The 23959-nt window shown below is 46.0% G+C and overlaps 1 protein-coding gene across 2 annotated transcripts in view; it reads right to left on the reverse strand.

Annotated features, from left to right (window-relative positions):
- LOC139048823 (GTP-binding protein Rhes-like) overlaps positions 1 to 23959 on the reverse strand; it is a 48807-nt gene that overhangs the window by 18795 nt on the left and 6053 nt on the right. The window contains exons 2-3 of one of the 2 annotated variants that reach the window (XM_070523664.1): positions 21747 to 21869; positions 18320 to 18641 (exon numbers count right to left, since the gene is read on the reverse strand). In XM_070523664.1, coding sequence (XP_070379765.1) covers positions 18320 to 18520 — 201 coding nt within the window. In that variant the 5' untranslated portion in view covers positions 18521 to 18641; positions 21747 to 21869. The remainder of the gene's footprint in view (positions 1 to 18319; positions 18642 to 21746; positions 21870 to 23959) is intronic. The other variant, XM_070523663.1, reaches the window with a different exon arrangement.

Consider the following 23959-nt stretch of genomic DNA (forward strand, 5'->3'; position numbering starts at 1 on the left):
CTGTTTTCTGCCACCAACCGATGCGCACTCCTTTCACGGATGGGGCCAGACCCCGTACGTAACACTGGCGATGAGGCAGGAGTTGCGAAGCGGATCTATAAGTTTTCGAAGTTAAGGCCATGGCTGCAGGACGAATGCACGACGCTGTCGAGCCTTTCTCGGGCAAATCATGGGAATCGTGGGTCCAGCGCCTCGACTTTTACTTCGTGGCGAGCGACGTCAGCGAAGAAGCGGGCACTTCTCACGCTTTGTGGAGCCGACACTTTCGAACACCGTGTGCGCGCTGATAGCGCCGAAGATATCCGGCAGAAGTCAACTTAAATGATTTAGTGACACTTCTTAGGCGGCACTTCGACACCAGGACATCCGCGCGTTAGAGCCGGTACGTGTTTCAAAGACCCGACCAACGGCCAGACGAGTCGATCAGCAGCTACGCTGCGGCCCTTGGAACCTTGACAGCCGACTGCAACTTCGGAGCGCTGCCTTCGGCTACAGTATCGACGACGTCACCTGACACCCAAACGACCGCTTCTGCGGCGAATCCAACTATGCCGTCCCAAGATGTGATGCTGCGACAGGTTCGTCCTCGGCGTCTGGGACGAAAATCTTTCGCCGAGACTGTTCGCAGAAAAAGCTTGACATTTCAATGCACTGTGGACTTACCTTGTCAGCGGAAAGTGCGTCAAGGCATCAGCGAGATATCAAAGGAGTGGCAAACTCGGGGGAAATTAATAGGACGTCGCAAATCAAGCCAGGGGGCAAGCATACATCAGCGCGACATTGTTATCGATGCGACGTACGGCTTGCACGACCCTGAAACATGCAAATTCAAGACAGCCGAGTGCCGTTTCTGCTCCAAGGAAGGTCATGTCGAGCATGCCTGCATCTCAAAGAAAAAGAAAAACACGGAACCACGCTCCGACAACTAGCAGCTACGGGCACACAGTGTCAAACCACCACCTGTCAGCAAATCCTGCTGCAAGCTGCACACAGATAGTACACACTGCCCCAAGTTCCTTGTGGACTTGATAGTGGAGGGAAAGCCAGTCCAGTTTGAGGTGGACACAGGTACGGCATGCTCCCTGATAAGCGAGGACACGGACTACAGAAGGCGGAAGAAAAACACTCCGTGGCTTTTATGCGAGCCGCTCGATTTGTGCTCATGGTCAGGTAAACAATTACACATCCTGGGCTCCGCACAATTTCATGTGATGTTGAGATCAAAGGACTATCTGCTGCCATTGTTGGTTATGAAGGGCACTGGGTGCAACCTCCTAGGAAGAGATTGGTTTTTGGCACTTCAAATTCAGGTGAAGGGGATCAACCACGTTGGAGAGCCAGCACTAGAAATTACGACGAATGCATTTGACGACTGCATTTTGGAGAACAGAGCAATGATCGTAGTGGAATTGTATAGGCTCCTAGAGAAAAACACGCCCTGGAAATGGAAGAGCAAGCATCAAGTCAATTTCGAGGCACTTAAGGAGATGATTCGTGCATCTACAGTACTCACTACGACGGGACGAAGCCCCTTCTTTTGTCTGTGGACGCATCGCCGTACGGCTTTGATGCCGTCCTCGCTCGGGAAGATGCTATTTGCCGAGAGGCGCCCATTGCATTCAGTTCATGAACACTGGGAAGTGCCAAAAAGAGCTACTTCCAGCTCAACAAAGAAAGTGCAGCAGTAATCTACAGCATCAGTCATTTTCATAAGTACATAGCTGGCCGGCATGTGACCATAACAGATCGCCAGGCATTGATTGGAATCGTGAGTGAAACAAAGCAAGCACCCCGGGTCTTTTCACCAAGGATTACGCGATGGTGCCTTAAACTAGCAAAGTACGATTACAAGTTGCTGTACAGGCCTGGCCTACTGCACCAAAATGCGGACACTCTAAGCTGACTTCCACTACCGGCACAAGTTGAACCTTATCCCCCAAGAGACGTGCTCATGTTGGCTACCATGCTCAGCTTCGAGCTTTCACCGCATCAACAAGCACGAATGACTCGAATGAGTCCTGTCCCAAGTGCTGGAGGCTGTTTCAAACGGTGAAGTTCATAAACTGCCAAAAGAGCAGTTTTCATCGTGCCGGAAACTGGAGACTGAGCTTTCAGCGCAGGAAGGGTGCCTTGTTAGAGGCTCCTGGATGGTAACTCCAAAACAAAGGCGAGAAACTACCTTCTTCAACTCGCACCTGCAAACCACCATATAATTGTGGTCATGAAGGCATGTGCACGAAGGTACTTTTGTTAGGCATGCATTTGACGCAGATATCGAACGGCTCACTAGAAACTGTGCAACTTGTTGTCAACACCAAAGGGCACCAGCCAGTGCACCAGTGCCCAAATAGGAACGCACCAGAACGCCTTGGGACACAGCTCATGCAGACTTCGTTGGTCCCATAGAAGGCAGAATGCTGGCTAATTGTTGTGGACACATACAGTAAATTGTTGGAAGTGTGCTCCATGCATAATTACACAGTCTGCCACATTGATTGAGGAACTCTGGAACCTTTTTGCAGCTTTTGGGCTCCCAAAAAAGCTTGTGACTGATAACGGGCCATCCTTCGTTTCAGTAGAAGTTGAGAGCTTCCTAAAGAAGAATGGGGTGACCCATGTAACAAGCACACCGTACCATCCTACAACAAATGGCCAAGCAGAAAGGATGGCTTTCGAAACAAAATGAGCATTAGCCAAAAACAAGGACGGAACATTCGTGTGTAGGCTGGCCCACTTTTTCTAGAGCAACACACCCCCATCTGCACATCAAAGGGTGAAATGCCAGCTGCACTTGGGTTTGGGCAAAAGCAAAAGCAAGCAAAAGCGAACAAAATCCATACCAACTGCAACAGGGATACAAAGTCGAGAGTACTCGCTGTCGGACAAGCAGTTTTCTTTCGAAACTTTGGAGGGAATTCGATCTGGACAGAGGGAACGGTTTTGGAAAAGCTAGGCCACAGATCATGGCTCATTAAAGGCCCCAACAGGTTAGTGCGACGACAATGCGACCACATCAAGCCCGGTGTTTTGAGATACCCAACAGAAGATTTGGTGACACAGGATAAGGGCTGTACACTAACCGCAAGCAGTGTCCCACTCCCATTTATGCTTGGGATAAAAGCAGATAACTCCACGTCATCAGAGGCCACTCTCTCAGGAATGCTGAAGCCTTCGCAATCATCGGTGACCAAACCAGAGATTGGCACTGCCCCTGAGACCGTGCCAAACACAACTGCAGAGCCATGCCTGCAGTGGGAACGACACCCTCAGGATTACCACGGCGACTCCATCTGAGAAGGGAGGAAAATGTGTACAAGCGATGCACCACCACTCCTCGGCTGGACAAGGCACCAGTGCAGACGAAACAGGAAGCGACCCCGCCCCGAGTCGAGTTCCAAGGATTCTCCATCACCCCCAGCGTCTCGGCCACTAGACAGGGACCCAGAGTTTGCCCCGTCAAACACATGCGGCTCTCATCTGCGTCTCTTGTAGAAAATAAACTCGGTCTGTTTTCTGCCACCAACCAATGTGCATTCCTTTCACGGATGGGGCCAGACCCTGTACGCAACAGCTTGGAAGAACGCGCATACACGAACACACAGGTGTATCTAAGCCAATGAGCAAGGGATCTGTCACAGCAACAGCGTAGCACGCTGAAGCGCCGCAGCATTATCTATTAACATACTCCTATACAGATGGTTCTATTATCATGGAATACAGCTGTGTTGATTGACAAGCCACTTCGTCACCGAGCACGCATGTGAATCATCAACAGTGGCTTGTTGATTTAGTTTCACTTTGCTGCTGAGGTCTCTTTAGTAGCTGTCAAGTTAATAGTGAGCCTACAATTGCTTACATGATGTAATATGGCATCGCACTTCTGAACAATGATGTAACACCGAATGAACGTACAGGAGCGCACAGAGCTAGCATTTGTTCATTCTATGTTACGTCATTATTTCAAATTGCACTGCCATGTTAAGTCATGACTAAACAACTAGCCATCAGTACGTCTTGAGCAATTGATTACAATTATGACATACATAAAAGTGATATGTACATATCACAGTTTGCTTCTTCAGCCAGAGATGCTTGTCAGATATGTTTTCAACAGAAGAATGCTTGCATGAAAACAAATATTAATTAATATTGCTGAAAAGACACCCCATATAGGCGTGAATTCACCTAATGTTTACATTTCTTGTTGGTGCTAAAAATGTCCCTGCCAATAGAAGTAGTGTTATGTCATTCATGCCTTAAGAGATGACAGAGGTTTACAGGGCACACAAGGCAGCAATGCCCATGCATAAAGGCCTGAGTGGCCAACCTGCTGCCCATTCACTATTTATCCATACCTCTATCAGCATTTAAACAATGTACAGCCTGTGGTCAAAGTGAATACAAGCATGCTTGCTCTCTCAGCAATGGCGACAATCAAGGATGATTGCCTTGAGACCGTTTGCTGCTGTCAACATCATTTTTGCATGCATTCTCTTTTTATTTTTTTCCCTAGATAAAACAGAAGCTTGCACAGTCGGTGAGCTATAGCAAAGTAATGTTATTTGATAGCGTTGGGCATGGCCCTAATCTCATTCATGTAGTGACAACCTAGCTAGCTAATGCACAGCCACATTAAAAAGAAAGAGAAGTGCGTAGGCTAACAAACAGGTGCACAGTATGTGTACTTCACCTCAAAGCAAAGCAAGATTATCAAGCGAATATAGAGATCTAGAGTAAGGGGACGCAAGCATTGAGGCCCCCTAGTACTTCGAGCCTCAACGATTGCATCCCCCTGATCTAAACCTCTCTAATAAGCTTTGCAATGAGTGCACTGATCTTGCATGCGAAATGGTTGACGTAGTAAGTCGTTTTATATTTGCCTTTCTGAATCAGTAACAGCTTAAACAGGTACATGACAATGAAATGAAATGCTGGCTCATATGGTGCACAAGACACAAGTAGGGGAGAACATTTGCCATGCCTGCTGTAACACCAATAATAATATGCAGTAGCTTGTAGGCAATGAATGCATGTTGATTGTGTCAGAGCAACTTGCACCTACAACTAATGAAAGAACAGAATGTCTGCATTGTAGACATTAGTTAATTAGCAGCATGTGTGCAGCAGCACAAGAAAGTAAGGGAATGTTTGTTGCCATGTTTTGCTTTCATAACCGACAGACAGTTTTTTGGGTGGAGCTTTATGATGAATTCATATTATGTTCTATGTAAATCTGTAATGTGGGCATGTTCTATTATCCAATCACTTCATAAGTAGTCAAATGAATGCAGGCAGCCCCATAAACACTGTGAAATGGAACGCAGAAATCTCCAGTTAAGAAGCCATAGTGACTCACTCTGTGCTGAACATAAAATAGAAAAAATGCGTAGTGGCAAATTGGGTGCACATTCTCATCTGCCATACAAATCTATATATTACAAGTAATCTTTCACTCATTCTCGTATTGCTTACAGTTGCATGAACCTTACTGCAGCATCCTCTGTGGAGTAAAATAATCTTGCCAGTCACAGCTACTTGTTCACTCTATTAACATATACTAGCCCCCAGGCTCTCCTGTATTCCTTCATGCATGCTACAATAGCATGGCTGTGCTCAATCACCTCTTTCCATTCCACTGAAATGAAGATGGCATATATTTGTTACCAAAATATGCTCTAAAGCATAACTGTTTATCATTCTTTAAGCCTCTGAGAAGTTGGGATGGATGTTCAGCCTTGCTGTTGTGCCATTTCATAGGTTCTAACCCACCATCATATTTCTAAACAAGCAATGATGAAATTATATAATCAAGCCATACCATTAGTACAACTGAGGTATTGCTTTCCCAGGGAGTCTCACTGCCACCTCACCAATTTCGTAAATAATTAGACATGTTGACAACCTCGACATGTTGAAGTTACCTTCACAGCCTGTGTTTTAACCCGACAAATAAACCAGATTAACCAAACAGCCCTTACATCACTCTCTTATTCACTTGATATACTAACTAGCACATGGCATTATAGTCGTATTAATATCTGTTTCTATGTTTGGTGAATTGCACAAATCATTTTTGTCGCCCTTACAGCCTAGCTGATGCTGTCTTTCTTTATAACAATTAAGCAACAACCTTACTTGGTGCATTGCTGTGAAAACTATAACTAGCTTCACAGTAGCACTGCACATGTACCCTCAGACCACATCATAGACATGCTTCTGTACGTACTAGAGGCTGGCCACAATCAGCATAATTTGGAAATCTAGATGAACAGGGTGCAAATTCATGTGTATCAAATAAATGTCTGTTCCATTGAGAGGCTGTGTGTATGCGATATAGTTATCAGTTCACTATACTTATGGCAGAAGAACAGAAAACACAGAACAACAAAATCAAGTTCTCTCTGAAAAGCTGCTTTTTGCCACTATTATTAAAGCAAAGTAAGACTTCAGAAAGCACAAATATGGCTTAGAACGACAAAGCTGAGCTAGTCGGTAAGGATTCATTATGCAAAAAAGAAGTGAGGCGTGCAGACAGGAAACAAGAGTAGAGAAGTCCACTTCTCTACTCTTGTGTCCTGTCTGCACGCCTCACCTCCTTTTTACATCACAAATATGGCTTGGGCGCATCTTCGAGCATTGTGAGGTGGGCGAATGTTAATTTTTTTCAAACAGAAATTGACCAAAAATAGTAAATGTCTAATATTGAATAGTGACACGACGACGTGAGTACTTGTAGTAGCAATATTTATTTCCATATATTTAGTTACTACATCTTAACCAACTAGTGCGAACTAGAGCTAACTATTGGGGACAAAGGATAAGTTTTAAATGCAAGGCTACTAATGTTATATAAAAAAAAATACTTGAATGGTGTATCAACAACTTTAGAGCCTCGTTGCAAAGAAGCTTTCCAAGAAATAATGGCTGCTGTATGAAGAGCTTCCAAAAATGCAAAATAAATTGTTTCCAAAAAAACATGAAAGTTGTAGAAAAAACAAACATAATGAAGGGCCAATGTTTTGCAGACACATGTAAAAGAACTTGTTGCAAGGAAAACAGCACAGACTTGTCTCATAAAAGATAAATCTGCTAGATCGAGATGGGTGGTTGGCTTTAGGCAAAAAAAAGCCTATGGGAAAGTTTTGTGCCAATACGGCTAAAAGATACATTCGTTACCGTGCTTGTCTTTGGAAGGCTGCATACGCTTGTTCACATGCAAGTACTTGTCACATATTCGTTGTTAAAAAGCTTCCAATTTATATATTGACACAAAATACTCCTCTGATCAGGGAAAAAGAATAGTATTGTCATATAGCATACGTAACATTTAGAACATCAGGCTACTATTTTTCACATTACACAAATACTCATGAAAGACAAAGCTGCAAGAAACAGCATAACACTTTGGCATAATCCGTAACTGATTATATCAACGAGTTTCCTATTTCATGAGGCAAAGTTGCATAGGGCAGATGGGATGTGATATCTATGATTCAGAGATGTGTTATTGTATCTGAGAACAAGTATTATACAACTGATCATTGTGGGAACAAAGAAATAACAGGCATTGATTACCAGTATGTCATCATGTCACTTCTATCTGAAAAGTGACTATCACATCAAGTCAAACTTGCATTGAGAATCACGTTTATGTGCCCATATATGTGGGCCCCATGAACCGTTGCTTTAAGTTATGACCAGTGTCATGTCATTCCTGTATGTAAATGTGGTTTTGCACTATACACCTATAAAACTTTTGATCAGCATCCTAGTACATTTCCTTGAATTTGCACCACAGGCTTTCTGTCGCAACACCCTCTTCGCACCCATGATAAATGTTGCAGTCAGTAAAATAGAGCTTTAGATTATTTCCTAAACTGCTTTCATTCCAGCAAGTAGATGCCGAGCAGATGCTGTGCCGCAAGTGAACATTTATGAGAGCGTTCATACTTGCTGTTTATTAAGGTGGCTGCGAGGTAAATGGAGGGAAAGTGTACAGGTGAAGCAAAGCTCTGCTGTCGCATGCATGTAAACAAAGCTTCTGGTTATGGCGGCCAACGATTATATACACATAGTGAGCAAGGGTGGTGTGATCGCAATATGGCCCGCATGACAGAAAGGGAAACACTATCACACATGTACACGTGTACAGATATGCAACAGTTGGGCAGTGGCAGAGAAGGTGTTTTGCTGTGTCGCCACATGTGCAAAAGATTGCATAAAGAGCATTTGCGTAGCTTACATTACAGCACGACACCTAGCACAAAATGAATAATTGCAATGCGTGGAGCAATGATATAACTTATAAGCTGTTTCCTAGTATCGCCTCTTCATAAAGTGTAAAATGTGCAGAGACAGCTCTGGAAACAAACGTGTACAAAGCAAGGAATCTGCTTTGATACAATACCTATATTGAGAGGCATAAGAGCATAAGCGACCGGCGATGTTTCTGCAATGTTTATTACTGCAGAGCATACGCAATTGACAGAAAAAAATCACAGACAATTACGATACTCCCTAATACGAAATTTTAGTCCAGCTCTACATGTGTTGTCATTTCACTGGCAATGACAATCGGTCTCGTGTGGCATGTTGCAAACGGAGCGAAGTGTGGCGCCACTGCCTTGCCAATCTGGAGATCGCGTGAGCCAGCGCATGGGTGATGCATGGGCGTGGTTCACAGAAGCCATCGCCAACAACCCTCCCAGACATTGCGTGCTACTCTGGCACCATCTCGTAGCTACCGTCACTGCACTTCGCTTTTATTCGCACAATTTTGCCATACACTCCTCCTTTATCTGCCTCATGGTTATGCTGCACCTTCTTATCCACTTTCCTCCTCATGCCTCTTCTCACTTGCAGATTTTTTAATCTCCCACTGCATGCTGCCTTTGCTCTCATCTTTTGCTGAAGTCGTTCGCTCAGTTTAACCGAGCGAACGAGTGGTCCTCACAGCAAGACAAAAGCTAAAGGAAATGTGCTCAAAAGTAAATGGAATGACCAGCGAAAGGAATACCCTGAATGCATGCACTATAAACCACGTTAAAGGATTGACTGAATGCACGATAGACATGGTCTACAAGATATCTTTGACAAGTGGGGCTGATTACATGCACCAAACAGGCAGGTGCGTAAATGATTGACTGCGCAACCATCTATACAACTGCAGTCTGACACAAGCACCCAGAGACCTGGCCATACATTGCGCTTCATGCCGTATCTCCCACAGGATGGGGATCTTGCTGAAATGTAGTAACCAAAGAAAAAGAAGTCATGGAAGCCTACAACATCAAGATGACCCCATGTGCCATCTATATCACTCAGCAAAGAGATTAGCTTAATGAATGATAATAGATGGCGTGGTTAGACTGGGAAGAACATCCCTGAACATGCGACTAGGCTATATGAAGGTCTCATTTTCCGAAAAATAAAACAGTTGTTAGTTTGCACTCGGGTGTCGTGCATTGTTTTTCTCTCTTAAGTCCTGTCCCTTCGTCACTTTGCTCAACAGCGTTATGTCGAACCAACTAGCCCACTGGGAAATTTTCTTTAATTATATGTAATATGCTCTGAGTGCACATCTATGCGAGTCTTGTTTGCAGTGCACATGTGAAAGACAGCACAAAAATAATGCAATATTAGAGGTGAGCAAATAAGGATTTTCAGGACCGAATAGTACAGTGCAAGAAGCAAATTGGATCGAATACTTTTCTAAAAATGAATAGCCATTATCACAATTAACATAAACTGATGTTTATATCCCTGTATTTTTGAAGCTAGCAAGTTTCTGTAATAGTATAGTACCTTACTAAGTATTGTATTTGAAAAACACAAACTGAGCCTACGAGCAAACAAGTACTTTATTCGCATGCACAGGGCTCTTCAGAGGATAAATACAAATACCTTTATTTCAACATCAGGGATGTTAGGGGTGCACCCAAAAAGCCTATGACTGGCTTGACAGAGGGGCACACCCCCGTACATAAAAACCGGCAGCAACAGAACATGGACAGAACAATAGTAATAAAAAAAGACTACAGTGCATAGGTAAACATCATATTCAATAAATATTAGTGAACATCTTGAAATAACAAATTAATAAATGAATAAATGAATAAATGATCACTGTAGAGCCTGTAAAGTGTGGCTGCCTGAGTGACCTAGCCTGCTCCTCTACGCAAGTTCTCATGTTTTATGGCTATAGCACGCCTGTCATGGTGAAAATTTACCTTACTTTTCTGCAATTTAGTGTTTATGTGGGTGCAGTTGGCATTTTGAAATGCCCGATACGTATGAAAAAAATATTCACTGTTACAAAAAGTGACCACCGAATCGAACAGGACACTATTTGATGCATAATTACAAAGTTGCAAATATTCACACATCCTTATGCAATATCAACAGCTTAAAATAATGGTTTCAACACTTACATACACACTAGATGTTCCAGCTGCCAACAGAATATCATATATTGACAAAAGGGTGTTTAACTGGGCTACTTGGTTATTCTTCGAGGATTGTAGCAGTAGAACTTAAGGAACATGGACACAGAAGGAACGACTAGACGAGTACGCAGCTGCACTGTCAACTGATTTCTTGATTGAAATTCCCACTATTATTGATTTCATCGCCATATCTCTTCTCTTATACATCTGAGGCTGTCTCAAAAAGGTGACTTCCTTTCTTGTCAAGGCCAATGACAGTGTGCTTACACATTACGCTCCTGTTTTACTTATCTCGAATGCCTCAAGAATCTCCTGAGTTAACCTATCGTCGTTCCTTTTAAGGACTTGTACTTCATGAAATTATGAGTTACGACAAGAAAAGTTTGCCAAAGTCTGGTGCCTACTGTCAGCAGCGTGCGTGTTCATGTAGTGTCTGTGTTTCTCGTCGGACGGGGTGAAGCGATGGAGCAAAACCATTCTCAGGAGAAATGAGAAAAATGTGCACGCATGAAACAAACTTACGAGCGTCTCAACAGAAAATATTTGCAAAAGAAGCCTCCAACGCAAAGATTTCTCGCCATCAACTTAGCATGAACGATCATTGTCAGCAGTGAGATAGCCGAGCGTCTAACGGTGGTGTTCGAGCATTGTGTAGCACCGTCGATTGATTGCTTTCCACCAGTGCTCACCGTGCACGCAAGCTGTAGAATGCATGCTGTGGCACAGTCACGCACAAGTTGCGTTGCCAGCGCTCGATATGGTTTCCCACAAAATAGCTTCGCGCTGCTTTTCGATTCTCGTGATATGTTGCGATTAAAAATTCCCAAGACAGTGTTAAGAGAGCGGTAAAAAAAAGGTATGAGAAGGTAGGCACAGCAGCTTGTGAACCCACTCCTATAATACCTCTACCCGCGTCTGTTCGTAAATGTGTGCATGTTTTCTTGCGTTTGTCAATTTTTTAAAATTTCCCACATTTCTTTAAATTTGAGTTTTTCTTAGCTTTCGCGTTTGTGCGTGAATAGGTGCCTGCTACCATGCGTGTTTGCGCTTAATCTTATTTCTGTCCTTTTATTTTATATTAGCATTTGTTTTTGCTAGTTTTTTTTTCGCAAAGTCTTTACACATTTTCATTAACCAATCTCATTCAAAGCACTAACTCCTGCACACTGTAGGGCTGGCCTCTTCCATCTCATTAAAACCTGTCTCACTGGTCTACCTTGTCTTCTCAATCTGCCTACTCGCTGTGTTTTCTGTCCTTGCTTCTTGTGTTGTTGCTGCAATGTGATTAACCAACTTGCTCAAAACAAATTTTGATCGCCTATGAAAACAGAAAGGTTTAGAGATACATTTTCTTAAAAGCGTCATGTGGGTTGCACAGTAACTTTGCCTCTTACTTCTGTTCATGTTTATGCATCAGTGCATGTGGCAGCTCGCCAGAAGTGCACATGAAAGGCTGCATATTGCAAAACAACACCTTGCTATGCTGTTGCATTTTTCATGCATTCAGTCTTAGTAAACAGACGGTTTCGCTGCCCATCACATATGATGGTAAAAATATTCGACATGAATAACATTGTGCAGTGGGGTATCATTTCCTGTCTGATGCTTTCATCGTTGCAAAGACATCTTCCAGTGAATGGAGCCCGGCAAAGCAGTGCACTGAGAGCTTTTGCAACTTTCACCATTTATTACTTCATATATGTCATTGTCTGAACGTGGCTGTCCATCGCTGTGCCGATGGCTTGTGAATTAAATAATTACCTCAATAAAACACATTCAACTTCACTCAGCATTTTTTAGTACAAACAATGCTAGCAGAGCTATTTAGGGTGAATAATTGTGCTAACATTGGTGTTACTTGCCCGGTCAGATAAACAAATACAACAATGGCTGCGGCATGACTGTGATTTGATGTGCAGACTGCAAATGGTGCCTTTCAAGCGTGCCCTCAACTACTGCTATTAATAGCTACATGACTGAGTATTTTGGGCCTAACTAAGCTAATGATGTTTGATAATTGTTCTCTTATTCGCATTACTTGCCTGGGCCAGACAACCAAAATAAGGAATGCCACCACATTAACGTGTGTTTGCATGCAAGCTGCCAACAGTGGCTGTCATTTTCGCGTTGATTGCTGCCGTTGCACCAACAGTGGCGACAGCTTGACTGTGCTTTGACGTGCAAACTGCTAATGGTGCCTTTCAAGCGTGCCCTCGACTACTAATATTAATAGTTACCATAATGAGTATTAGGGGCCTAACTAAGATAATGATGTTTGATAATTGTTCTCTTATTCGCATTACTTGCCTGGGCCAGGTAGCCAAAATAAACAATACCACCACATTAATGCGTGTTTGCATGCAAGCTGCCAACAGTGGCTGTCATTTTCGCGTTGATTGCTGCCGTTTCACTAACAGTGGCGACAGCTTGACTGTGCTTTGACGTGCAAACTGCTAATGGTGCCTTTCAAGCGTGCCCTCGACTACTAATATTAATAGTTACCATAATGAGTATTAGGGGCCTAACTAAGCTAATGATGTTTGATAATTGTTCTCTTGTCCACATTACTTGTCTGAGCCATATAACCAAGATAAAGAATGCGACCACATGAGTGTGCTTTTGCATGCAAACGGCTAAAAGTGGCGGACAATTTCGCGTTGATTGCTACTGTTTCACCTACAATGGCTACGACATGGCTGCGCTTTGAAGTGCAGATGCTAAAGGTGCCTTTCAAGCATGCCCTGACGACTGTTATCTCATCACAGGGCCCATAATGCTCGTAGGTGGCTGCCCAATAGAGTATTTTGGGCCTTCTGACATTGGCATTATTCATCTCAACAGGCTGGAAATAAGAGTAGGGCCAGCGAAACTGCACGCAAAGCAAATGTACTTTGGTGTGCGCATTGGTGTGGCTGTCACTTTCACGTTGACTACTGCTTTTTCGTGTGAAGCTGGACAGTGGCTGCCCGAATGAGCATTTTGGGCCGCACAGTTATTCAGGGTTAACAAGTGTATTTGCATTCTGATTTTCCAGCATTTCAGCACGTTTCCGTGGCAATACTTATATTGAGCACGATCTGTGCAGGCCGTTGCTTTTTCAGAATTGGGCTTCCAATAAAAGGAATATGTCATCAAATGAACTGCTTATTTATTTGAGAGGTCACGGGAGAATGCTTAGCTGCTGCGAACCCACCGACAATATTTTGGTAGCCTTAATAAGGGCTGTTCTTTCGTTAATAAGAAGCTGTTATGCTTCATCCAGTGGCTCAATGCCGGACAGCTCGCAGTCGGAGTCGCTTTCTTCACTGTCATCTTCACCCAGTTGGATGATGGGTTGGATGTGGTCACTTCCAGACGTATCAAGCCTGCATTTGCCTCCAGGTCCATGACATGGTGAAGTTTCTTCCTCCAGTCTTCCACCATTATGTGCTTAATTTTTTCCCTCAAGACGTATTAGACCGTGTATAGCTTGACGTCTCTGTTGTCCGCAGCTATGCCATTTTTTACCTTTGCCCACACGAGCTCGATAGGATTTAATTCGCAGTGGTACAGTGGGAGCCTGAGTACAATGCAGCCGGCTCTTTCAGCTGCATTGTCTACGATGTAGCTCAGGAAGCGTGGCTTTACAGATGCTACCAACTCAAGCAGCTGCTTTTTAACCACCCTTTCGCTGTGGGTGTTGTTCTTGCTTTTGAGTCACTCCTGTATTTTTTCTTTCTTCCAAGCTGTTGTCGGCTATTTCTCTTCTCGTCGGGAATGGTAAGGTGCATTGCCCAAAACAATGACGCTACCAGCAGGCAACTTCTGCAAAACGTCATTAAACCATCCCTCGAAGTGATTGCTGTCCATTTCTTCGTGGTAGTCGCTTGTTTTTATGGCCTCGGAATATATCTAAGCTGCCGTCGACGAAGCCATCCTCGCTGCCAATGTGCGTCACAATCAGGCACAGGCCTTTTCCAGAAGGTTCTTGTAGACCCGTCGACGGGCCATTTGCTCGAGCGTATAGGTGTCCACGCTTCTGCACCACGATGTCTGTCCACACGATCGACCCAGTGTGTACCGCCGTCACCCATGTCTCATCCAGGAAAAAGATCTTTCGGCCTTCTGCCCATAGCGCTCCACGTCACGAAGGTAGAGATTCCGCCATTCAGCAATGTCATCCCAGTCGATCAGCAGCGAATTGCGGCTCCTCTTCTCGTGCTTGAATTAGATCTCGACAAGCAGGCGACGCACAGTACACCGCTTCAGTGATGGGAGATCCATTGTTGCGTGTGTCGAGGTGTGTGAGGCTGGCAGGAGGTCTGGACCCCACTTCACGCAGAGTCAGAGATGAGGAGAGCTTTCTCGGTGAAGAATTCTTTATACAATGTTTACATGTTGTCGTCGTTATCAGGAGAGAGACCAACAGAGCAGCTGCAAGCTGCTTAAATAACACCCCTCAGTCCACAGATTCCCCAGACAGTCCCTAAGGACGAAACAAGGTCAAGAGAGAGAGAGGGTCTGGGTAGCCTCCGTGGTCCTAACGCCGCTCTCGGTGGCCGGCACTTTCTCAAACCGCGCTGTGGCGTCAGGCCGATCTGGCGGTCAATCAGAATGGTGCGCCAGGGAAGTTTTATGGCCCGCATAGGACAAAGGGAACCAACTGTAAGGCACAGGGTCGAAACACAGCCCTCCTTTGGAAACCGTCCCAAACACAGTGGGAGTTGTTCGTGGTGCGGGCGCTGCCGAACAAAGGCGGGAGGGGGTTGCATTGCTGCCGGCACGGGGAGGGGCCGAATAGCAGTCCGTGATCCGGTGGCCGCTTCCGTCGTGGACGCCGTGCAGTTGCGGGAAACCCGAGCCGTGCACGTAGTCGTGTACCCGAAGCAGGGACCATGCGGGGATGAATGTTGCACACCATAGCACTGGCCTTCCGTCAGACAAATCCCAGGGCAAAAACATAACACCATATACGCTTCGCGAACTCGTTAGTGATCTTCTCGACCGTCGGTATCTCGTTGCGGCGAAATAAATTCTGCACACGACCTCGGTGCACACAACGTGTCATACTTTGTGCTGCGTCTTCTTTTCTCCGCATTTTGTGGGTGCTTTCGCGAGGGCATCAACAGTTTGCCACCCGAAATATGCGAAGCTTTGACCTTCACCTTGAACACTGTGCTTTCGCTGACACGGAGCATCTTGAGTTTGTAATGGTTGCGATAAATGCATTGCTTTATATAAGTACTTGTTCAATAGCAACTGATTCATTTCAAGCTCAGAACAAGAGTAGTAAATGTGCCGTGTACATGTAAAGAAGCGCAAAAGCCAAAGCTGCTCTTTCTACTTTTGTCACTTGCAATGAAGCTAAAGAGCAGACGACGGGCAGCGTTGTGGATGGCAAGGGGTTATTTTTCGGTCGCGATCCGCCATGTGCTGTAGCACATGAGAGCTCTACTAAACCAGTTATCAAAATACAGAAGTCTTTATTTATACCTAAAACTGCGCGTTTCAGGAGCACAATTTTTTTAGTGGAATTATTTTAGTCACGGAGGCAATCGGACATCGCGCTTTGGTCATCTGGGCGGGGCCTCCCATTTTTTCTAAAGTTGTATCCGACTATAGTCGTTCCTTCTGTGTCCGCATTCTTTAAGTTCTTCTGCTACAATCCTCGAATTATATATTGACCATACCAGTTGTGTTGTAATCTTCATGCTTTGTTACATGCATATGGCTTGCTATCAAAAAATGCAAATTGTCAAGAATCAAAATGAAGTATCTAGTTTTCACACATTATATGCTTATCATGCTGTGTCACTGGTGTTGGCACTAACAGTGTGTACTCAGACACTAACAAGAAACAAGCAGCTGAATTTCTTGCACGTGCAAGGCGCTCACATCTCTCAGTATAAGAATGTATACTTTGCTTAATCTAGAAATACGCCTCAGGATTTCCGCTGTTTACACTAATGTCCACATGACAAAAATGAAGAGTGCCCGAAATTTGCGTTCATGAGAACAGTGCACACGCGCGTCCACATTTCACGACAGCGCGCATGTACTCATGTAACTTTTAAGCTGTTCCTTATATTGCCCTCACCGATTACAAACACCTTCGTAGCACAGAAATAACTTCTGAAAAACACACAAGATACGTGAACGAGGCAGAAAGGGCCGGAACCAAAACTCGCCCGCAAAGCTTATGCACTGTTCACTTGAGAACATGTGCATATTGCATAATACGAACACTTATACACCTAGCACCACTGCGACACATTGCACGTACATATCACAGTACACTTACGCTTCGTAAAAGTAAGAACCCTAGCGCTCGAACGTTCTGTACGTGTTCGCGGTCACCAATGCGCATCGCAGCCCGCAAAACAGCTCAAACGAAGGTAGACACAAACAGCACATTACAAATGACTGCGATGAGGCGATAATGAAGCTCATCGCTACACATCGTGCCATCGCTTCTGAAACACAAGCCAGTACTGCACAAACTTGCAATCTTCGTATCGATGAAGCGCGCACACACACCTACGAACACCATATGCTGAGGAGGGCGATCGCAATCTTTTCATTTTGCCGCGTACCGAACTAGTGTCATGCTCAGAATGCAGGTGTGAGCGATGGCCTTCACGTTTGTAATGCACGTGCAAAAAACGGCCTAAAACACACGAAATCGGCGGCTTCATTCCTTCCGATCCTCGCGTAAACACAACACACATCCGTCTGTTTCCTCTGGCGATCGCACGGACTGAAGAGGTCAGGAAGAGTACAGCTGCTTGTTGTGTTAGACAAATAGCTTTGCAGGTGCTGAATAGCTCTTGCAGTGATCACAATAAACCACACAAAAAAACAAACTGCCGCGGCAGCCTAGCGGTCTAGGCCTCGCGTTCCGCTTCGCTTCGAACCAGCGCCATGTTTATGCGGCCGCCGCACGGAGGCGAAAGTTCACGACCGCCTCTCGTGACGTCACGTCGGCCATTACTGGCGAACCGCTCGCTTGCGGTGCGGCGTGCGGCCATGGGCGGTTTGAGCGTAAATCGGCCCTTACGGCTGAGCGGACGGCGCATGCGCACTCGCGCTTCCACTCCGCTAAGCTGCTTAGCGGAGCGTAAACACGCTCAACTAAAACACTCTACTAAATCCAGGTTTTGTTGGGAGCTTTGCAGTTACAAGCATTGCGTGCGCGCGTGCGTGCGTTTTGGTGTGTATGTGGCGATAAAGGCGAGTGAAATGCGCAAGCAATACGTCGCGCCTCTACGAGGCCCTGGTTCCACGATTGAAACCGCGTTCACCACGTTGCAAGCTGTTGTTTAGCAGCTCGTTCGACACACGCCCTCTCTCAGCGAAGGGTGAAGTGCAACTCACGGCGGTCCTGAGCAGATCCGCCGTCAGTTTGTCCACCGTATGCAAACTCTGCATATACGGCAGACCACCGTGTATGAACTCAACCACGTTACCGGCTTGCCGTAGTTCACGTACTTTGTTTTGCCACTTTGACACTCCGAACGTTAACTCATTCATAACTTACTTAGTCGGATAATCCCCCATTCCCCCCTCCCCAATTTACCAAGGGAATGGGGAATACTCATAACATCCATTCTGAACTTAACGTCACAGCGCAAACACCTAAGACGAACCACAAAAGGAAGACACGACACACACTGGCGCTGACACACACTCAGCGCCAGTGTGTGTCCTGCCTTCCTTTTGTGCTTCTTCTGAGGTGTTTGCTCTGTAACGTTAAGTTCAGAATTATCTACCAACTAGGCCCAAATGAATTTTTACTGAAATTCATAACATCCATCCACATCCGTCTATCGCACACTGCGAGTGCTCGTGAGAGAGCAGGCGAGGAGAGAGGGAGAGAGGCCACCCGGAGCGCTCACCTCTTCGACGGTGGCGAAGTAGTCGACGGGGAACTCGTCGTACAGGAACTGGTGCACGATGGCCGTCTTGCCCACTCGGGCCGCTCCGAGTACCACGACCCGGTACTGGTCCTTGGCCGGGTGGTGGTGGTGGTGGCTGTGCGCGTCTTCGTGCGGGGGCTGCAGCGCCGATAGCGACGGTACCTGGCCCGTGCTCGGCATGGCGATACCGGGCCGCCGGTGAGCCCGATTACCAGCGACGGGGAGGACGACGACGGGGTCGGCAGCTGCCGGATTAGGCGGGCTCCTTGTCACAGGCGGCCTCGCGGAGAGTTAGGCGCACCTGCGAAGGAAGGAAGGAAGGAAAAAGTGGAGAAGGAAAGGTAGGGAGGTTAACCAGTTTGGCTTAACAGGTTTGCTACCCTACACATGGGAGAGGGATGGGGGAGATTAAAGATGGGGAAGGGGGAGAGGGAGAGAGAGCACATAGCACAGCACACACACATCGTCCGTTGGAGTCCATCAATCTGGCATGGTACGCGACGTCACTCTCACAGCCGCTTGTCCAATCCCGTCGAAGCGTCAAAGAGAAATGGGGAGATAAATGTGGTGTTGGGTACGGTACGTGCCCAGAATGGATTCACAAGGTATTCTTGATTCTCCACAAGGGGAACATGATACATAAGACATGCAACATGCGACGTACGAACTGTTATTGTTTGTTGCAGAAGACGGAGAAATGCAATACCTAAGGGACTGCCTGCCTCAGTCTCTCAAGAGCAGTTACAGAGTAGAATTATGGGAAAGGTTAAACAGCCTTTGTTTCTTTTTTCGCTTTTTTCTTATTTGTTTGGATTTTGAGATACAACGGTGCAATGACAATACAATGACAGCCATTGGGTAAATTAGCAGCCAGTTTTTGAGCAACGCTTTATGTACGACCGAAGAGAAAGCCATATGGAGAACTTCTTTTGTCAGCATCGTGGCCCTAACAATGCCTCAACATTCATGAAAGTGTCGCCGAAATCTAAGCGTAGGTAAGTCGTCGTGAAGTCTCTGATTTCTCCTCCGGTTTCTCAGATTTCTCAGTAAGAAACTAAACGCAAGCGAGAATAAGATGATTGACGTTCGGGCGGCGGGGGGGGGGGGGGGGGGGGGAGTGTCCAGACACGCCCCCGACCTGTGTAAATTACTCTTTCAGTGTAAGATTGTTTCGTGTAGCACATCGGCTCCTACAGAGGCAGGCAGCGGAAGCCATCGCATTCCTAACGACCCACTTTCAGCGCAGCCGCAATGAAGCAATGCCGCTTTGCCACCTGTCGAGAGGGCGTCGCAGTGACGCCAAACCCGGTTCCCAACGGAAACGGCGGGAGCTCATCGCGTTTCGTCCAGCTCGTACGCGGCGCCGAAGGGAATGGCTCCTCCAACAGCCGCCGAGCAACAACGTTCGCTCGCCCGAGTCGTTTGTGCCACGTTACAGTAGCGGCTCTAGCGAGGCAACTGTCTCATGTACATAAGCACTCACCATTTCTCTTATCATCATCATCCATCCCAATACTTTCACTCCCCTTCCCTCTTCCCCAGTGCAGAGCAGCAGACTAGAGCGCACTAGCTCAGGTCGACCTCTCTGTGTTTCCTATCGATAAATTCTATTCATTCATTATCTTTCGATTCTCGGGATATTGGCTTTCTTTCTTTCTGTGCGCGGCGCTTTACTAATGTTGTATGTGGGAGGTCTATTGTTAAGCGCCAGTTTTCCGACCTGTCAAATGCAGGGAGTGATGAAGATCAGTATGTTCTGATTAACCGCACGTGCCTGAGATAGATTTTATCGTTATACACGACTGGTCTGGCTCACTCCCCCCTGTTCCCGGTCTGCGGAGGACATGAGACCATGGATCATATTTCCTTGTTCTGTCGCCCTTTATTAATCCTTAAGAAGAAAAAAAATCTGAAAAGCATGGTTTCGAGAATTTAGAGTTTCTTCTTTTTCTTTTTGTTCATGCCGCACGTGTCTTTGATGGGATGCGACACAGCACGACAAGACTAAGACCGACAGGGAAAGAGACGTGCTTGTATTGTTTTCACCCTCTCAGTCATCACCCTGTCCGCGCTGCTTCGCACTTCAGAAGCCAGCAGTGCCAGCTACAGTGAAGCCTCTTTCTGCTGCCCTTCCCTTCTCTGGGAGCCTGCCGTCTTGGACAACGTCATCGGCAAATTCGCTCTCTCGTTCAGTGACTTCTCTTTGTCTCGAGGCGATTTCCTTCATAAGATTATAGTATAACATGTTGCTTTTTACATTCCTTTGGTTCTCCTTCAAAATTTCTCCTGTTTCGGAAGCAACTAAGCGTCCCATCTGATGTCGTCCGGACTCGTGGCCGATCGGGGCCCATGTGGACGTGGCGCCATCGATAAACGAAACCCAGACCCAAACCTAGCAGGGTAACGATTTCGTCGCGCCTATTAGCTGTCACAACTTGCCAGAAATTCGCTTCCAGGGAGCCGGTGATTCCAAAATAGCAGCTACAAAGTAAACGTTTCCGACGCAGTAGCGAATATAGAGAAATGTCATGATGAACCGTAATGAATCGTAGTCAATAGCCATCAAAGTAAAGTGAAGTCTGAGCTCTCAGTCGGATATCCAATGTCGTGAAACATCTGCTCGCAAACTTACTGACCCGCACAATGACAATGACGTTCGTTACAAATTTAATAGCTCTGTGAGGAATGCGACAAAATAAAGGATTTCGTCTGTAGCTGAGATTCGCACAGTCGTTGTGAACTTTTGCGTCAAAGAACGAATAACAGTGCGCACAGTAATCTGCACTCCCGAAGCGAACATCTCATTTGTAACAACTGAGCGTCCAAATTCTCACGTTTCTTGATTTTCGTGAGGAAAAAAATAAACGCGTTCAACCGACGCGGTCGAAAAACACACACATACGTAAGAAAATTCGTACAAGCTTGTCAGATCTCAAATGCCGTCTGCGACAGAATATTTATTTTGTTTCCTACAACAGTCAACCGTGGTGTACTGGCAGTTCTCTCAGGGCCATACATATATATATACATATATATAATGTCTGGACAACGTTTTATCGCTAGTCCAATAGCTACCCTTATAATAAGCGCGCGCATAATAACTAGATGAGACAAGATTCATGTCACTGTTCCCAACTTCCCCATCCTCCTTAGATCTCGCAATCGTCTTTTGTTGCTCTTCATATGATCTTCTTCAGCTTCGGCATATTTCAATATTTCGCAGGCAGACCAAAATGTTACGCTCGCTCAGCTTTCGCTAAGCTGTGGCCCACCGGCGGGCAAGAGGTATTTTCTTAATAACTACATAACTGCCAGCTAAACGCTGTGATGAAATAAGCGTTTTCCGGTAAATTGCATGTTATAACTAGCATGTTAGAGCAAGCGAGTACGCAGAACGCAGACGTACGCTTCGATGAGTACCCTCGGCGATCAATGCACACGTTTCCACCTCATCGGTAACGACTGCATAAAAAACGATATCCAACCAGCAGACAACAATCCACGGTCCGTTCTTGTTCAACGAGCAGGGCTGCAGAGAAACCAGATGGAGGTATAAGGCACGCACTTGCTTGCTTTGAGCGCCAGCGCCAAGAGAGAGAGAGAGAGACAAAGAGGAGGAAAGACAGGGAGGTTAGCCAGTGTAAGTACTGGCTGGCTACCCTGTGCTGGGGAAAGGGGTAAAGGGAGTAAAAGGAGAAAGAAGAAGAAGAGGAGAAAAAAAAATTAAGGAAATTCACGCAGTACCGCGATACTACACGATACAACACTCAAAGGCGATCGCACAATTCGCAAGTCAACCTTCCTGTCAGCAAGATGCCGCGGCCGTACAAATTGAGCCACTGCCTCAGACATCGCAAGTGGCGACCTTCCGAGCGTATAGTTATATTAAGCTCGGCGCATGAACAAGAAAGAAATGAAGAAAGTGTTAACCACATGTAACCTGCTCGTTTACTCGATCAGGAAAAAGCCTGCGACGCTGTATACGAATACACAGTTTTCATGTGACGTCACGGACGCACCTCTCACTGCGGTAGTACCCAAAGATGGCGGCCACGATGACGTCAGTACATCGTATTACCGCGCGCGCGCTGTTTTGCTTATTGACGGTGACCGTTTTTCACCCACTGTTATAGCTTGGTCGTTCGTCATAAGATGGGCTCATCGGGCTGCCATGCTGTCACGTTGCTTGATTGCACTCCTTCTCGACCTGCTAGTACCTAAAGATGGCTGCCGCGATGACGTCTGTGCAAACTATCTATAAATGTCGTGGTTTGCGCGTCTGTTGTCTTGCGCGTCACTCTGTTTCCTGCCCACGCAAGAAGGTCATGTGACTGAGCGCTAACTGCGCGCGCGTTATATTGTGCAGTAAAGACACAACGACCGTACGTTAGCCGTCGGTGGTCGTGCGTAGCCGTCCGTTACATAGTCCGTGAAATGACAAAACTGCTGGGCTAGTTGATATGGCAACATGTGCACATCAACGCAAAGCACACACGGACGTAGACAAGAAAGGACGGCCGGTATACAGCGCTAGCTAACAGCTGGGGGTTTATTGCTCGTGAATCGAAGCGTATATCATTGCACAAAAGTAAAATAAAATAAAAATAACAAAGTCACACCATCAGATCAACTCGGGCAATCTTAACTGACACAGGCTGCTATCGCGACAAAAAACTGCTCTACTTTTTTTTTTTGATAATGCAACCAACGGACAACTGACAAAAATATTACTTCTGTTCTTAATCTCTAGAGCTTCTAGTATCCCCCGCGTGAGCTGGTCAGTTTCTGGTCACAGAACGAGTACGGCTAAGCGAAGGCTTGCCTCACAACACCTGCTTAAGCCTGACCGGCAACAAATGTGTAAAAAACGATGCCTAACCACCACAAATCAATTCACGGTCTGTTCTTTTTCGTCAAACAGGGCTGCAGAATAACCTTACAGGAGCATTAAGGCCTCCGTACTTGTGCAGTCCACAAATATGGACGGCGCAATGACCCTACATTAGCCATGGGCCCATAGTGCTGAAACAATGCGGACGCACACAGGACGAACATAAGCGGTGCCCTGCTTTCCCACTGCGCCAGCCAGTTGAACCAACAAGCCGGAAACACTGTTCCATTGATTACTTCCGGATACATGGGTTGCACGTTGGCCACGCAGTGACCATATATTGGATCTCGTTGATTTCGCTAACGTAATACTTGAGGTACACCGGTTTAAGAGACCGTTTATAGTGTCCCTGTGCATAGTGTCCCTCCCACACGTACTCTGTGCTTACTCTCTCCCTTTCTTCTTCTTTCTATTCCCCTTTCCCCCACCCCTAGTGTAGGGTAGCAAACCGGATACTCTTCTGGTTGACCTCCCTGCCTTTCCTGTCCTTGCTTTCTCCCTCTCTCTCTCTCTCTCTCTCTCTCTCTCTCTCTCTCTCTCTCTTTCGCTAACGTTAGGCCAACGTTAGTCTCCTTTCCCATTCTGCTAGAGAGTGCTATCACTCGATCGCGAACGTACCCACTTACGCGCATAAAGGATCGTTTACGCTAGACTTGAATTAGTCGCGCCCTCTACACGATACCTTCCTTCCTCTCTCTCTCTCTCTCTCTCTGACACAGGCAGCTGTT

Source organism: Dermacentor albipictus, chromosome 8, assembly GCF_038994185.2.
Source record: "Dermacentor albipictus isolate Rhodes 1998 colony chromosome 8, USDA_Dalb.pri_finalv2, whole genome shotgun sequence".
Lineage (NCBI taxonomy): Eukaryota > Metazoa > Arthropoda > Arachnida > Ixodida > Ixodidae > Dermacentor > Dermacentor albipictus.